The sequence below is a fragment of the Diadema antillarum genome, unplaced genomic scaffold (genome assembly GCF_040938485.1).
Source record: "Diadema antillarum isolate AM-2024a unplaced genomic scaffold, OU_Dant_1.0 seq00000261_RagTag, whole genome shotgun sequence".
Lineage (NCBI taxonomy): Eukaryota > Metazoa > Echinodermata > Echinoidea > Diadematoida > Diadematidae > Diadema > Diadema antillarum.
In genome coordinates, this window is record NW_027271299.1 from 650241 (window position 1) to 666367 (window position 16127).

The 16127-nt window shown below is 40.2% G+C and overlaps 1 protein-coding gene across 1 annotated transcript in view; it reads right to left on the minus strand.

Annotated features, from left to right (window-relative positions):
- Positions 1 to 16127, minus strand: part of LOC139729734 (low-density lipoprotein receptor-related protein 4-like) — a 43661-nt gene that overhangs the window by 11135 nt on the left and 16399 nt on the right. Inside the window, exons 13-24 of the mRNA XM_071640670.1 lie at positions 15718 to 15935; positions 14309 to 14485; positions 13332 to 13451; positions 12469 to 12680; positions 10065 to 10252; positions 8864 to 9065; positions 8243 to 8432; positions 4594 to 4725; positions 3246 to 3383; positions 1766 to 2024; positions 1424 to 1586; positions 443 to 665 (exon numbers count right to left, since the gene is read on the minus strand). Of these exons, the coding sequence (XP_071496771.1) occupies positions 443 to 665; positions 1424 to 1586; positions 1766 to 2024; positions 3246 to 3383; positions 4594 to 4725; positions 8243 to 8432; positions 8864 to 9065; positions 10065 to 10252; positions 12469 to 12680; positions 13332 to 13451; positions 14309 to 14485; positions 15718 to 15935 (2222 nt within the window). The remainder of the gene's footprint in view (positions 1 to 442; positions 666 to 1423; positions 1587 to 1765; positions 2025 to 3245; positions 3384 to 4593; positions 4726 to 8242; positions 8433 to 8863; positions 9066 to 10064; positions 10253 to 12468; positions 12681 to 13331; positions 13452 to 14308; positions 14486 to 15717; positions 15936 to 16127) is intronic.

A 16127-nucleotide genomic window follows, 5' to 3' on the forward strand; every position in this document is an offset into this window, starting at 1 on the left:
TTTTGCAACCCTGCAAATTAGATTCCTTTCATAAGCTGATATGTAAAATGCAGACCTTTCTTCAAAATAATAAAATTGGAAACTTCATCATGACAGAGCGGAAACAAATACTATAGATTTCCAGTGAATTTATTCAGACCCAGAAAAAAAAATCAAAACATTATTCATGGTACAAAAGATGAGTGTATTCTTGGGGTTAGTTTTTCATTAAAAAAAAAAGAAAACAAAACTCTGAAGTGTATTACTGAAAGATTTCATATGATGTTGGGAGGTATGGTTCTTCAACCATTCAAAATTGTGTGATGTTTGCAAAGGGATATTGCACAACCTTTAATCTTTACACCCCTGGGGTTAATCCACACACCCCTGGGGTTAATCTTTACACCCCTGGGGTTAATCCACATACCCCTCATCTTGACCTTTCACCCCTTCCAAAGCTCACCTTCTTCCCTCATGTCCACTGCCTTGATGTCCATCAGACTGTTGACGTTTCCCAGGACATCGGAGACCCTACTACCGTCCTTACGGGCCCTGTGGATAGCGGCCGTATCCCAGTCCGTCCAGTAGATGTGACCGTCCAGGTAGCTGATGCCGTAAGGATGAAGGACGTTGCTGACCACCAGCTCACGCCGTCCACTGCCGTCAATCTGACAGGTCTCCACTCTCTGCATTCAAAACCAGACATTAGTTTTGTAAAACAGATAGTGAATACCTGTATCCAATATCCCAAACTAGACAGCATTTCCTTGTAAAGTCTATAGTCCACCTTGATCTGTGGACTGTGGTCCTACTAAACAAATTCTGAGATAACATTCTTCTATCACAAAACCTCCATCTTACTTAAAACCAAATAATTGTTTTATGAAACAGATTGTGTGTAACTGTATTTCATATCCAGAACTACACTGTACAGTGTTTCTTATATCAAAGTCTATGGTCTACCTAGATCTGCGGACTGTGATCTTTTCTTACAATGTCTGAGATGACATTATTGTAATCTAAAATCTCAGTCTTACTGGATTCACATTTATACCAATCTACGTCAGCTCGCAACTCCTACACCATTATCAATTTGATGTTGAGGAAATAAGTTATTTCACATTTGGCACTTTTCTGCAATGACCTCTGGAACCAAAGACTTTGTAAAACATGGAAAAATCTTTTAAAAAAGCAGTTGAAAACAGTCAAGCAGAAAGTGGTACTTTACGTGGAAGTGCTGCAAGAATGGCATCGGTTAATTCGGTCTAAAAGAAAATACATATTCGCCTGCACATTCTAATGTGCACCTGGTTCAAACATGAATATAAAAGAAATAATAATTTCAAGACAAGGTCTGCAATGACCGTTATCTGCATGTGCTCAGATGCAGCTGTGAATGAGCTTATAGTTCAAAGGTCGGAGTTCAAATGTTATGCTAACAGACCTCAGTCATAGCATCGACCCAGAAGAGGCTATTGGTAGATTCGTCCACAGCGATTCCGTTTGGCCACTCCACGTCCTCCGATATGATGGCTTCTCTCATCCTCCCATCCATCCAGGCTCTCTCAATCCGAGGCTTGGCTCCCCAGTCTGTCCAGAACATGTAACTATGGCAACCACAACATACAAAAGTAACAGGTGTTATAACAAGGACTTGTTCATTTATCTTAAAGTTGAAACTTTGTCTCCCTTCCCACAACAAACAAAAGTAAAAGGTGTTTTAAATATACTTTGTACAGCATACATCAAAAGGTGATAAAGGAAAGAGGTCAGCTCCGTCTCTCACCCTCTGGTGTTATGCAACGCGATCCCTCGAGGCTCGTCCAGGTCTTCCCACACCAGGACCTTACGCTGACCGCCGTCCAGTCTGGCCACCTCAATCAGGCCACGGCCAGTGTCCGTCCAGTACAGCTTGCGGCCCTTTCGGTCCACCACCAGACCCTCCGTGGTGTCCAGACAGATGGACAGCACCTCTTCGGCCTCTGACCCATCCAGGTTTGACCGCATGATGTTGTCGACAGCATTATCAGCCCAGTAGAGCTTGCCTGCAGAATGTAAGAAAGAAGGCAACGAAAACATGACAGGTTTGATTTGATATGATTTGATTTGATTTGATTTATCTATTCATTGTATGGCATCATTCACAATTCTTTTTTTTTAATTGATATAATCAAATATAACATATACAAATATGATACTCATTATAGCTAGTTTCTACAGTTTTAGTAATTTTCATTACTTATACATCTGTGACATAATTACAGTACATGTGTTATGAATTGTACCATACAGAGCCTTGCTGTTGAGAAGGTTGAGACACTAGATCAGGGTGAAGAATATACAATCAGGCTCACAATTAACAAATCTTCATGGTAGAAGGAACAACACATTTTCTTTCAATTACATTCTCTTGTATAGAATCATTTATCCGATCTTACCTAATTCTTGTCATTCACAATATACAATGTGTGTCTCCTCTGACTTATTTGCTCAACAGCTTAGAAGTAAAACAGACCTTACACTTTCCATCATACCTAACAAAAATGTGTGTTATTGGGACTAAAACAATCCTTCCCAGTCACATCCATTTGTATTTCTGTCAAGGGTTTTTTCCCTCCAAATAAATGATACCTAAAATGATGAAGCATATCCTATCGAATGAACGGTAGAGAGCATACACGTGGCCGGCATTCATTTTGCCTAACAGGTAATTTTGCTTATGACCAGTCATAAGTAGAGTATAATGTCTAGTCATAAGTAAAGTATAATGACCGGTCATAAGTAAAGTATAATGACTAGTCACAAGTAAAGTATAATGACTAGTCATTAGTAAAGTATAATGACTGGTCATAAGTAAAGTATAATGACCAGTCACAAGTAAAGTATAATGACTAGTCACAAGTAAAGTATAATGACCAGTCACAAGTAAAGTATAATGACCGGTCATAAGCACTTTCAAGTGGTGATGGCAACCAGGCAAAATTCCATCACTTTATTTACCCGCGATGAGGGTGAGTTATCAAATGACAAGGATCTGCTTCAAATTATAAAGCAAATAATACACATCATTTTTTCAGGCATTAGTATAATTACCCACACCAGATACCTTTGAAACTGTCCAAGTGCAGTTGGCTATCACCCTGGGCATATTAGGCTGTTCCAAAGGTACCTTGTCTGGTAATCCTTACAAATGTCTTCACTGATGTGTATTATTTGTACACCAATTCCCTCCCTCATTCATCATCTAACATTCAAGCAGTTCTTACCTTCTACAGTATCAACATCAACGGTTACAACATTCCTGATCCCATTGATAGGAAGCGTGACATCAGCGAGGTATGGCTGCTCCAGGGACACCACTCGGATGTCAGTCTTACGGGCAAAGACCAGGAACTGAGTCATATCTGAGAAAGCAATGCAAAAACATAGACACACATAAATTTACATTTTCATCACCATCAGTACTGTCAATCCAGAAACATTTGCAGCATGAAACTTTTGCGAATTGGAGCCAATGGCCTTTTTCGTGGCAAGAAACTTTGTGAATTGCCACTGGCATTCAATGCATTGTGGGGAAAAAAAGAACAATAAAACTTACATGTATGTGTGCTTTTTACTTTCGCAAATCTTGGTTCCTTGTGAAATTCACAACAGTTTCATACACAAAAAAAAATTCTGGTTTTAGAGTAGTATCTTGTGTGATAAAACTTTAAATGATCTGTATGAACATTGTGATATCTGTTTGACAGCCATAGTGCTAGTAGGTGGAATACTCTGGGCTCTCGTGATGAATTATGATCTCAGTTATGATTTGAATAATGAATTCAAAACATGGTGAACAATAAATGCTTGTGGAACAGCGGCCCACGTCCCTGTTGAAGGGTAAGTCATAAGTAGTGCCAGCACTTTTGTTTTAATTGCAACATTTTTCTTTTCAACCGTTATACTGGTGGTACACTAAACAGTACTTCACATGGATAAAGTCAAATGAGTCTTGTATCATACAGTGTACATAATAAACATGTACATTTGTACTTGTAAATATATGGGCCATGACACGAGAAAAGGGCCCTTAGGGCATTAAATACCGAAAATGAGTTTTCACCTCCACATTGTAGAAGGAACTCTGATGTATTTAGATAATTATGCAAACCTTTTTCTGAAACTCCACTCCTAAATGCCCCAATTACGACATTCAAAAAGCATGTTTTGTCCAAATCTTGTCACTTTTTGATGCGTTTATGCATGTGCGCACAGTTAGCTAGCTTATCTTTTTTTGCGTGTATTGCTTTGTCAAACTTCCGCATCTTTTTCTGGCGCTTGCTTGCACGAAGCAGCGCTAAGGGCCCTTTTCTCACGTCACGGCTCATATGGTTTGAGGTTGTTTCACATTTGTTAGTTTTATTTATGTATCTACATAGATTCCCAAATGCTATGCATGATATTAAATGGACAGCTTTTTTTTTTCATTTGAATAAGTCACTGAATGAAATAAAAGTTCTTTCACATTACAAATATATTTTGTTCTGAAGACCAGTCTCAATTCTTTGCAGAGCTGCTTTTTGAATCACACATTAAGACAAGAAAGAACCATCAAAGTCCCATAGATCTCACCTCGTTGGCAGGTGTGTCCGTCTCCCTGGAGACTGATACCGGTAGGACAGGCACAGGTGTAGCCAGGGGGTGTGGGTGAGAGGAGACACAGGTGACTGCACCCTCCATTGTTGGTATCACAGGGCGTGGCTCCTGGTAGAGGGGTACAGTATAAGAGTGTTAAGGTTTGCTGTGTCAAAACAGTGTTTATGGTTAACACGTTGAGGACAAGTCCCAAGTATACTCAGGCAAGTGTCTATGGGAAATGTGTGTTGTGGCAAAATCAAACCGTCCTCAACAGGTAAAACACCAAACAGAAATGTGATATATGGAGATATAAGGCATGAAATGTCATCCTAGCAGCAAGACTTACTAAGGTTGATAGAGGGCATTAACCCAGGTATATTCTTTATGAAAATCTGAACAATACCGAGTATGTTATTTTTAATAAAGACCTACTGTGAAACTACTCAGTATATGCTACATCCTGCTACTTTACAACATTTTCTTTGATGACATCATTTCGGCCGTAATCTGGCAGAACTGCGTATCTCCTTTAACACATTACGCCAGAAATCGGGTTTAAAGATTCAATGTTACACCTTTCTAAACTGAGATACGATGAGTTGCATTTTTCCTCTTTTCTCGGTCATAATTGGTCTAAAGAATTTATTTCCAGCAAAAAAATGACAATTTGACCTTTTTAAGTAGTAAAAATTACCAATTTTAAAAACTTACGCAGTTCTGCCAGATTAATCGTCGCCAAATTTTTGCGATCGTAATCTGGCATAACTGCGTATCTCTGGTCACGTGCCCGGGTTGATCAGCCAGAACTGCGTAAGTTTTTGGCCATGCGGGGGGTTTTTCAGGCAGAACTGCGTATCTCTAGGAGATACGCAGTTCTGCCTGATAAGCACGTGTTTCATCAGGCAGAACTACGTATCTCTTTTTGTCGTCAACCACGTGCTTATCAGCCAGAACTGCGTATCTCCTAGAGATACGCAGTTCTGGCTGATAAACACGTGGTTTATCAACCAGAACTACGTATCTCGGTCTATTTTCTGCGGGTTGTCTATCGTATTTTACCATCCACCCTCTTACTATTCAGCGGATGCAGTGTCAAAACAATGAATATTTTAGATCGAGTACAATTTTTTTGAAATATTTGTATTGTATAAAGTCATCATTATTGATTCACATTTAATTTCATTTTATCCATTCATTTGTATATGGAAAATAACTTGCTTTCCCCAAATGTTGTCAGTCTGTGTTCATGTTTCAGTATTATTTAGCGGCACAAGAAGTACTGCTACATCAAAAGCCTGGCTGCTGCTTGGGTTATTGTCGATCTCATGAAGCATTACATTTGGACTAAGAATAATATTAGACTAGGTTCTAGATGTTAAGCTATATTGTTCATCAAGACTACAGGTACTACACTGTAGACCGTCTAGACCGTAGTCTATTCAGGCCTAACGATACACTAGACATCTAGAGACTAGTACTAGTAGAGCGGTACGTAGGAATCTGCATACGATAGGCCTACTGATCTCATCATTATCCTAGTATTCCTACTCTATGCCCAAAGTAAGAGTAAGCCTAGACCCTTTTGGCTGAAGGCCTAAACTCTATTTAAACTAAAGAATACGAGGAGCTAGGCCTGACCAAAAGTTTATTCACAGCTTTATTAGAAAATAAAAAAATAGACCCTAGTTCTCGTTTGTGTCGACTCCTAGTCCTACTGTAGGCCTTATTGTCACTAACTACTTACAGTACTAACGTTAGGGTAGTAGTGTTCTAACCGTTACTATCTATTTCTACGCAGGCCTATTAAAAACGTACGAGAACTCTCGAACTCTGTCTACTCGATTGTCTAGGTCTATGTAACATCCAGACGTCTATTTTGGGGCGTCATTATAACAGACTAGTAGATCAATGAAAATTAGTTTCTAGATTTTCTAGTCTAGACTCTAGATCTAACGCTAGACTCTATATCCAGGTAGGGGCTAAATCTAGCGTTACAGCTAGACTGTTTATTGGGGATCTAGGCCTAGAAGGTACTAATGTTGTAGATCTAAGAACAACATAAAGCCTAACATGCCTATCTATAATGACTAACGCCAAGCAGTAACGGTAAGTCTATAGTAAAGTCTATAGCCTATAATGTCTAGTAGTAGGCCCCTAGTACTTAATAGTAATGTATAGAACACAGATATAAATCTAAGTTTCAGATCTATTTCTAGGGCTAAATGTTTATAATTTAGCGTTTAACCTGTAGATTCTAGATTCTTCATATTACAGACTTCAAAAATGTCTGGCCGAATCAAATCTAGAAAAATAGAAAACTGAGTAAAGACAGAATAACCGGCGATTCAGCCTAAGTTAAGTAACGGTAGGCCCCAGTAGTCTACTAGTAGTAGGCCCCTACTGCACAATTTACTGGGAGTACCGGTACGGTAGGTACCTACCGGTATTAAAAAGTAAACTGTAAAAGTGTTAGTATTGGTCAATTTCTGACGTCTGTAGGATTGGATCGAAAATGCCATCGTTATAGACGGTATCCTAGATATTCATTAAACTTCTCGAGATCAATCCCATAGATCCAAGCCCACTAACCGCTTATTACAATGAAAAATAAAATAAGAAGCTATGGTCAATGGATTACAGATATTGTTGTTCGCGTGACCTACGCTACCGCACAGTACATTGATTTCACGTACACTAACAATGGACAAGTGCTGCAGCAGTACCAAGTAGGCCTAAAGTTGACTGGAGCGTGATGTCAGACAAGATGCAAACTATAACGTTTGTTAGATCTAGAAATGCTCTAGGCTTAAAAAACACTAGATTGTAGCAAAACTTAATAGTAAGGCATACCGCATATTGACCTGTTTTGAAGCCTGCCAGTCTATGAAGGGAAAGAAAGTGGCAATTTCCCCCAAGAGTAACGAGGTTTATTGCTTTAGCGTGACTGTCGTCGTGTACAATACACGTAGCCGCACGACGTGTCTAGCTAGCTAGCTAGCTAGCTAGGCACTGCTAACCTGAACGCGCAGCGCGTTCGTCACTACCAAGGTCGCGCACGCGCGTGTTAAGATATACCATGTCCGTGCGGGATGCAGGAACACCTTGGTCCAAGCGTTGTCGTAAGTCGACTTACGCAGTTCTGCCTGATTAACATCGGAAAATTCATTTCGAATCTCGACTTACGCAGTTCTGCCAGATTAATCGCCCTCTCTCCTCAGGAATTTTGCCAAAATCACTTTCTAAAAATAACTTTCTGTACCGATTCACAACTTATTTTTTGGCCCACTTGAAAGAGCATGAGAAAAAACACACAAAACACTCAAAACCTGAAAATCGACCAAAATCGACTTAGGGAGTTCTGCCAGATTACGGCCGATTTGCTACTTTGTTTTGAGGCACTGCGAATGTGCTACTTCATTGAATATTCTGAAATTCATTTGTTGTTTTTTTCTCTCTCTCTTTAAAATGTCAGACAGTCAAAATGATGAGTTTGTTAAATCAGACAGAAATGAGTCATAGTTAATGAAATCTGAGTTAATACACAACATCAAAATACTACCATAGAAAAAGTGAATATCATAACTTTCTGCAGGAGGCTTGTTTAGGTTGAATGCAAGAAGGCAGTAAGTCCCAAGAAACTCACTTGTAGGCCGGTCCCTGTGGAACACCCTGACGTCCATTAAATTCTCCAGACCATCCCTGACCGTTACCCTCCCATGTCCACTCCTTTTGTTGGCCTTCTGGATGCTCTTGGTCTCCCAGTCTGTCCAGTAAACCCACTGACCATGGACAGCCAGACCAAATGGGTGGGGCAGCTGGACATTTATCAGGATCTGTAGATACAGAAAGATGACACACATGTATGTTGTTGAGGACGAGTCCCGAGTATACTGGGGCAGGGGTCTACGGGAAATGCGTGTTTTAGCAAAATCATTCTGTCCTCAACGGGTTAAGATATGTCCGCATGCAGTTGGGACAAAACATGTCTTTTATTTTCTTGTGTGACCAAGCAAAAATGTGACTTTTGTTAAACTTCTAGTCTGACAAGATGTTGGTCATGAATTCTAAGTACAGAGACAGCAATGATTGTCTCAAAGCATAGGTAAATGGGAAACAGTGCTGCACATGTGTACCACTTCATAACATCAGAAATGATGATGAACGATGAATGAATGATGATGATGAATGCTGAAATCACGAAATGAGTCAACTACCTGCAAAATTAAAAACTTTTTTGTGAAAGACATCAAGTGTACGCACTGACCTGTCGACCACTCCCGTCCAGATTGCTAAATTCAATCCTTTTTGTTCCCGCATCTGACCAGTACAGCTTCCCTCTGTCCCGGTCAAGGGACAAACCGTTTGGCCAGTAGAGGGCCTGAGAGACCATGACCATCCGACTTGACCCGTCCATCCCGGCTCGTTCTATCTTGGGAGTATGGCCCCAGTCCGTCCAGTACATCACACTGAGGGATTTAATTTCAACAAATGGATTTTGGTGTTATTACTTCTGTGTACTGTTCAAGCATTCCGATTACACACTGGGAGTACCAAACTTAAATTCTTGAAATCACAGTAAGTATACAGAGCTCCCTCTGGGGGTGAGGGGAAGATATCTATGAATAAACAAGGAATGCATCTCCTCGCAATGATTCTTGAAACTACTTCTATTTTTTTCCAAGAGCTTGTTTTCCACAGCAGTGTATTTTGTGCTTCTATTTCATCAACACATATAATTATTACGATTGATATGCAGATTGAGCAAAATAGTTCCACACAAAAGTGCATTTACTTAGCAGGGGAAGGCTAGGAAGTATGTATATAAAGCATGTTTCGTTTGCAAACAATTATAAAGAATTCTGCACACTTTATTAACAGCACTTCAGGGACCCATGAACAACCAGATATTATTTCTAAGAATCAGTTACTTTCTTGGATTTGCAGAGAAGAGCTTATACAAATTTCCATCTCCAACACCTGGTAGCAACTTTTAAGAAATTGTTAAGTTTCTCAGGATCAGGGACTCATTTTATAAAAGATGTATGTTATGATAGCAATGTTCGCTAGAATGACAACTTCCCGCAGCAACAGCCAATCAGCAAGCAGCTGGATTCTTGCAGTTACCATGACACTTGCCATGGCATCAAAGACTTGCTATCAAACCAACATTTTATAATATGGAGTCCAGGGGCTGTTTCCCTATACTCTACTTATCAATTCTAAGTTCAGTTCAACTGATCTTCGGGACAATTATGGAATCAATCAGTCCTTAGAATTTAGTAACTGTTTCACTAAGCCATTTGGGAACAACATCTTATGCCCATCTTGCCACATTTTGGAATATATCTTGAATATCTACGTATCCTTCCTGACTAGATCTGAACTGAATTTGTCCCACCTCTGGATTCATTGTTTATTTCGATACAGTTCCCATATTAGTGATACAGGGTCCTGGTCCAACAAACCTGGCTATTGGGTCTACGATGATGTCCCTGGGCCGGTCCAGGTCATCCCAGACCAAAATGGTCCTCATGGTACCATCCGTGTTGGCCACCTCAATCCGGTCCATGGTGGCCTCGGTCCAGTACATCTTTCTGGTGATCCAATCTACAGCCAGACCGGCAGGGCTGTTTATGTTGGTGTCAATCAGCACCTGGGAGGTGAGAAAGGATCGTTTACCAGTCAGTCAAACTGAGAATTCAAAGAATGCTTCTGATGCATTTACCAGTAACCCATTGCTTACAGTAAAAGGATGTGTCATGTTTTAATTCCATGTGGATTTCAGATACAACTGTGACTGCATATTGAAAGTAATGGGTCAATAATATTCTCAGACTGTAGGCAGTGATACATGTATACATGTAAATGGTGATTTCAGCTCATGTGGCACACTGCCTTCTTAGAGAGGTGGTTTTTCATCTAAAATTTAAATACCCCGTGTGTTGAGGTGATATGAATTTAAGTTTTGGATATGTCATAAAAGTGTGTTAAGGTGCAAAGATTCAAAGGCTTAACAGCAAGGACATACAGATGTAAAAACAGAACGAAACTGGAGAGTGATATGCGAGGGAAAGGGCCAGTCCTGTTTTGACCAATATTTTCACTGCAACAAAACAATGAACAAATTAATGCACTCTTCTAAACCACAAAGAAAAATGCACATGTTTGTTTGTTTGTTTGTTTGTTTGTTTCCTTTCCGTCTGAGAAGATAGCTGGATAGAACATATTCAGCTGCAATAGCTGGTCTTTCTTTGTCCAACTTCCCACAACTCTCCCTTTTTTAAAGTCCCTTAACATCTTACATGAAGGAAAGACACATGCATATTCAGTGGGCTAGGATGAAAAATATAAAATGTGACTATAGGGCATTCCCTTTGTCCATGTTCTCTATTGTAACAATGAGGGCAGCATCACCAAACACAATAAAAGGGGGCTACTGTTCACCATGTTGCACCTCTGCACATGTAACCACATGCCGCAAAACTGTGTAAGTCTGACTGTACATGCCACAAAACTGTGTAAGTCTGACTGTACATGCCACAAACATTGCCCTTCTCAATTCAAGATGGTTTCAAAATTTGATGTAAAATCCCACATGCATTTAAGCTCTTCTTATTTCAAGATTTCAAGAAGTGCAGTATGCACCATGTACAATATGGAAAGATGCAGTGTCTCTTGTTTTATTTTCACTAAAAGGGTGTACAAATGACATCAAGTCTACTGACTACATGTAAATGGCCTAATGGTTCTTAGCTGCAGATACGTGACATCAACCAGCTACTGCTTACAGCTTTGTGCATTCAAACATGCTAACATGCAAATCTTGACACTTACGACTCACATTAAGAAATCAATGGCTACTACAAATGTAGATCTTCAGTCCTTCATACTTAAAAAAGAAAGAAAGAAGAAATCCTGGACTTGATGCCTTTCTAGTATTAGATTATCAACATTGAATGAAATTCAGTTCACAGCCAGTCTGTCCAAATCAAACTTTTAATATGTATACATCACGTCAGTAAAACAAATGCAGAAAAGCATCACGTGATTAGAATACTTTCACAAGGAAAATAAAACATCAAACACGTGCAAAAACACACTTCAACTCAGGCATGTTGTTCGAGCAAGAGGAATGTCAGAAAATTTGCAACGAAATGTTCTACACAAACAAAAAATAACAAACAAAAATTAATGTAATAAATTGATCATGAGTAGGGTGAACATAGCAGAGGGTGCAAAAAACAAACAACTAACAACCCATAACTTACCATTTTCAACATGAATGCTTTAAGAGTTGGACAGTAAAACAAACTAAATCAGATTATCAAAAGGTCAATATTGAATATAATAACATAATCAAGTCTTTTTCATCACAAAAAAAAAGAAAAAAAATTATAGCTCAACAATACCTCCTCTGACATTAAAATCTTCACTTTGTTTTGCAAGATTATAGGTCTCTGTGAGTTTCTTCAAGAAATTCCATTCTTCTAAGGATCCTTTTGATATGCTGAGTACAATGTACAATGCTTACCTGATTATAAATTAAACTTATTAAAACATATTTTGTTAATCTGTGCAGAAAGGTATCTGGACCCTTTCTCAACCTGTAATACAAGCAGAATAAAGCTACTGTCGAAAGTAACCAACATATCATCATATTCCTTGTACATCTATAGTATTTCACATACACAGTCAGAAGAGAGCCAATCTATGGTGACAATGTACTGTAAATGTGAGTCATTGAATCACTGTAAACATAAGACCATGTTAATGAAAAAAGAGAGACCAATCCCACTCAGCCTGGGCTGGGCGGGGCAGGGCGGGGCTGGGCAGGGCAGGGTGGGGCTCCACTGTGCACCCTGTTCTCACCTCTTGGTTGGAGCCGTTCCAGTGGGCGCGGTTGATCTTGTTGGTGCTGACGTCGGTCCAGTACACCCAGTCTCCATCGCGCTCCTCCCAGTCTAGCGCCACCGCGTGTTTGATGCCGGTCAGGGGCAGGACCACGTCGGATCCATCGGGGGTGTCGAACGAGATTAGACGGATATCTGGCTCCCGGCTGAACAGCAAGTAACTATCAATGCCTGGTAGAAGAAAAGCAATGAATAACTTGTCATAGACTAGAGAAAATAGAAAATATCCTCTGCGTAATCTCAAGGCATGTTCTTTAGATTTTCACATCTTGCCATCACAAAACTGCAGAGAAGGTCCTGATGGTTAACTCTTGATAATTATGTCATCGCCATGAGGAACCATTGTAGATCAATTTGTGTGCTGTAGTTGTTGCTATGTCAGGCAAGACATCTGATTGTGAGGAACAACCATCAATAATAGCCATTCTATAGTCTTCTTTATCCAGGGTAGCCTCTTCAGTGTTGACACTGTTCTACCAGAGGGCCCTGCCATAATTATTACCCCAGCGTTGCCAGGTACCCACTTTTACACCTGGGTCGAGAGGGACACGGTGGATAAAAACATCTTGTCCAAGGACGTAAGCACTGGGCGGGATTCGAACTTGGGTCCTCCAATTGAGAGTCTGGAGTCTCAAATATGCCACAGTGACCCTACTTAACCCGTTGAGGACAGTTTGATTTTGCTACAACACGCATTTCCCATAGACAGCTGCCCGAGTATACTCGGGACTCGTCCTCAACGGGTTAATATCAAGGTTTGCACAAAAGATTTGACCTGTAGAAGGGAGCTGAGGCTAGTGAGAATCTAAAGAAGTGACTTACGGTCGGCACAGTGCGTGTCGTTGAGAAGCCTGAAGCCCGTCGGACAGCTGCACTTACTGCTTTCTGTTCCCGTCTGGAGACACAAGTGGCTACAGGTTGACATCATGCATGGGTTGAAGCCTGACACACACAAAGACAAGCAGAGCATTGTTACTGCAAACTAACCATCACTTTCAAATCATGATTTCATAAATATTACAAATACAATATCAAACATTTACAAAAATCATGAAAGTTTTCATCTTTTAGACACATTTACACGTACATGTAAAAAGTATTCTTGGCTATTAGAGATTTAAGTTTATTTGAACGATCACATGTGATCAGAGTGAAGTACAAAATTGATGTGATTCTGATAAGGTAGGAAGTGAGATCAAATACAGTCAAATGGAGAACAAAATTAGATGTGATTATATGTGGGCTGAGCATAAGACGGGTGTGGCATTAGTTAGGTGGAGTACCAGGATGTTTTGGTATCATGTGAGAGAGGGTCAAGGGTGGCACAGGGCTGCCAACGTTCACACATCAAAATCAGGAAGATTCCACAGAGCCATCAGGATGATACTAGAACAATGTATGCAAAAATAACACCGCAATCAGGGAGGATTTCATATTCTTTTGTAAAGACATGAAGAGATATTTCAGTTTTCAGGAAGCCTCCTACAGAATTACGACAATTTTGCAAGTCAGGTGGTATCAAAGTAGGTTGGTAAAGCATGAGGAGTCTGTACGCAAACGACTCGGGACATAACATTCGTTTTTGGGCACAGCATTGGTGTGACATACTGAAGTGGGGCACTGTAAGGGTGGAGCAGTACGTGGGAGGGGCAAGGTGGGTGTGGCACAAGGTGGGTGTGGCACAAGGTGAGGGTGACACATGGTGGGTGTGGCATAAGGTGGGCATGACACAGGATGGGCATGAAACACAGAGGATGTGATGCAAGGTGGGCATGGCATCTGGTGGGCGGGGCACTTACCACTGGGCTGTCGCTGGGGGTGGAAGGTGTGGATATCCATGGGGAAGTGAAGCTCACTGCGGACAATGGAGAGGTCAGTGCCAGTGAACTTGTTGGCTGTGTTGATACTCTTGGTGTGCCAGTCAGTCCAGTAGATGTGGTCCTCAAACAGGGTGATGGCAAACGGGTGGGGCAGACCTGGGGGGGGGGGGGGGGGAGCGGTCAGGGAAAATAGAGATCTTTCATATTCATTTCACAATTTCAGCCGAGATATTTGTATACACTGCCTTAACAAAGTCTATTCATGCTTTGGATACCAATACATATGGTACTCCTTCAGCAGAAAATCATGAAACAAGTTTGTATGAATGAAGTCTATAGTGTTCACATTTTCTTTGAATACAATTTGAGTTAAATAAACAAATGTAACTCATCCATAAAGTCTTGTGATGCCATGTAAACACACACGCACATGAAGTTACTTATATCACGCCATTGACATAAGTCTGATGATGAAATATAGATGGATGTACATAATAAAGAAAAAATCAAATCAAATCAAGTCAAATCAATCAGGTGGCATTTTGCAACACTTCTAGCTTCACGATGAAACAATCTCTCTCTGGTATATACATGTACCACAAGCAATATCTCTGACAAAAGTACAATTGTGACTGTGCACTTCAAAACGAACATAAAGTCGCACACACTGATTTTGCGTGAGGACTGAAAATAAGTGAAATGAGTCAACCGAGCCGATCTTGACTTTTTCATATATTCTGAAAGAGCGGGTCTCCTTTTACATTATGCTAAAATTTGGTATCATAAAACGGGCAGGAAAGTGTGTTTTTTTAGCAGTTCATCTCCAACATTTTTGGTAGAATAGTGTGATTAGGTGTGTCTTTAGAATCCTTTTTTCATTTCTGAAAAACCTTGTCCACACTCTTCACTTTCAACTCTAATAACTTTTGAAAGGATAGTGCTACTGCTTTGAAAGTTGGCATTAATTATGGACACAATGTGTTAATGAGGCAAGCTTAATTTCAGTTTAATCTGATAACCTCTTCATTGTTGTTACTCTGGAGGTTTACTTCCTGTTTTTTGTCCCATTCATCGCACAGCCAGCATGGTTTGGTGTAAAAGATTAAGCGCTTGAATAGACACTGTACTTCAGAGCCTCTTTCCTCAGTTTTACACTTTTCCTGAGTTTGTGCTTTCTTTCCAATATTTAGATAGGTTAGGAGAGTCCATTTGATTTGAGTTATACATCATTTTAAAGCTTAAAGTCTGCTCTTTCAGAACATGGTCTCAACTAAAAATTCATGTCTGGTGACTTTTCGTTTGTTTTGAGGTGCAGGGTCACAATTGAAAAAAGAAGAAGAAGATAGTAACACGATATTCTAATCAGAAATAGTTTATATGCAGCTCACCTTTGTTGATGACAATCTTTCGCCCACTCCCATCCAGATTGGCACTCTCTATGGAGTGATGTTTGGCATCAGCCCAGAAGAGTTTGTCTGTGGCGTAATCAATGGTCAGACCGTTCGGCCAGAATAACATGGTGTCTGCAATGATGAGGCGGCCGGAGCCGTCCAAGTTGGCTCGTTCGATCTTGGGCCGACTGCCCCAGTCTGTCCAGTAAATGGTCCTGAATGGGAGAGACACGTAGAGCAGTTGAAAGAGGATGGAGCAATGTACAGTCAAACCTGTGTAGCCTAGTCAGAAAACACTCTGAGAAAGCATATCATCTCAGTATACCAACATAGAATCTCGAAAATTCAACATATTTTAACTTTTCTAGCACAATGAAAGAGCACTTGACTTATATTGTACCTCTTTC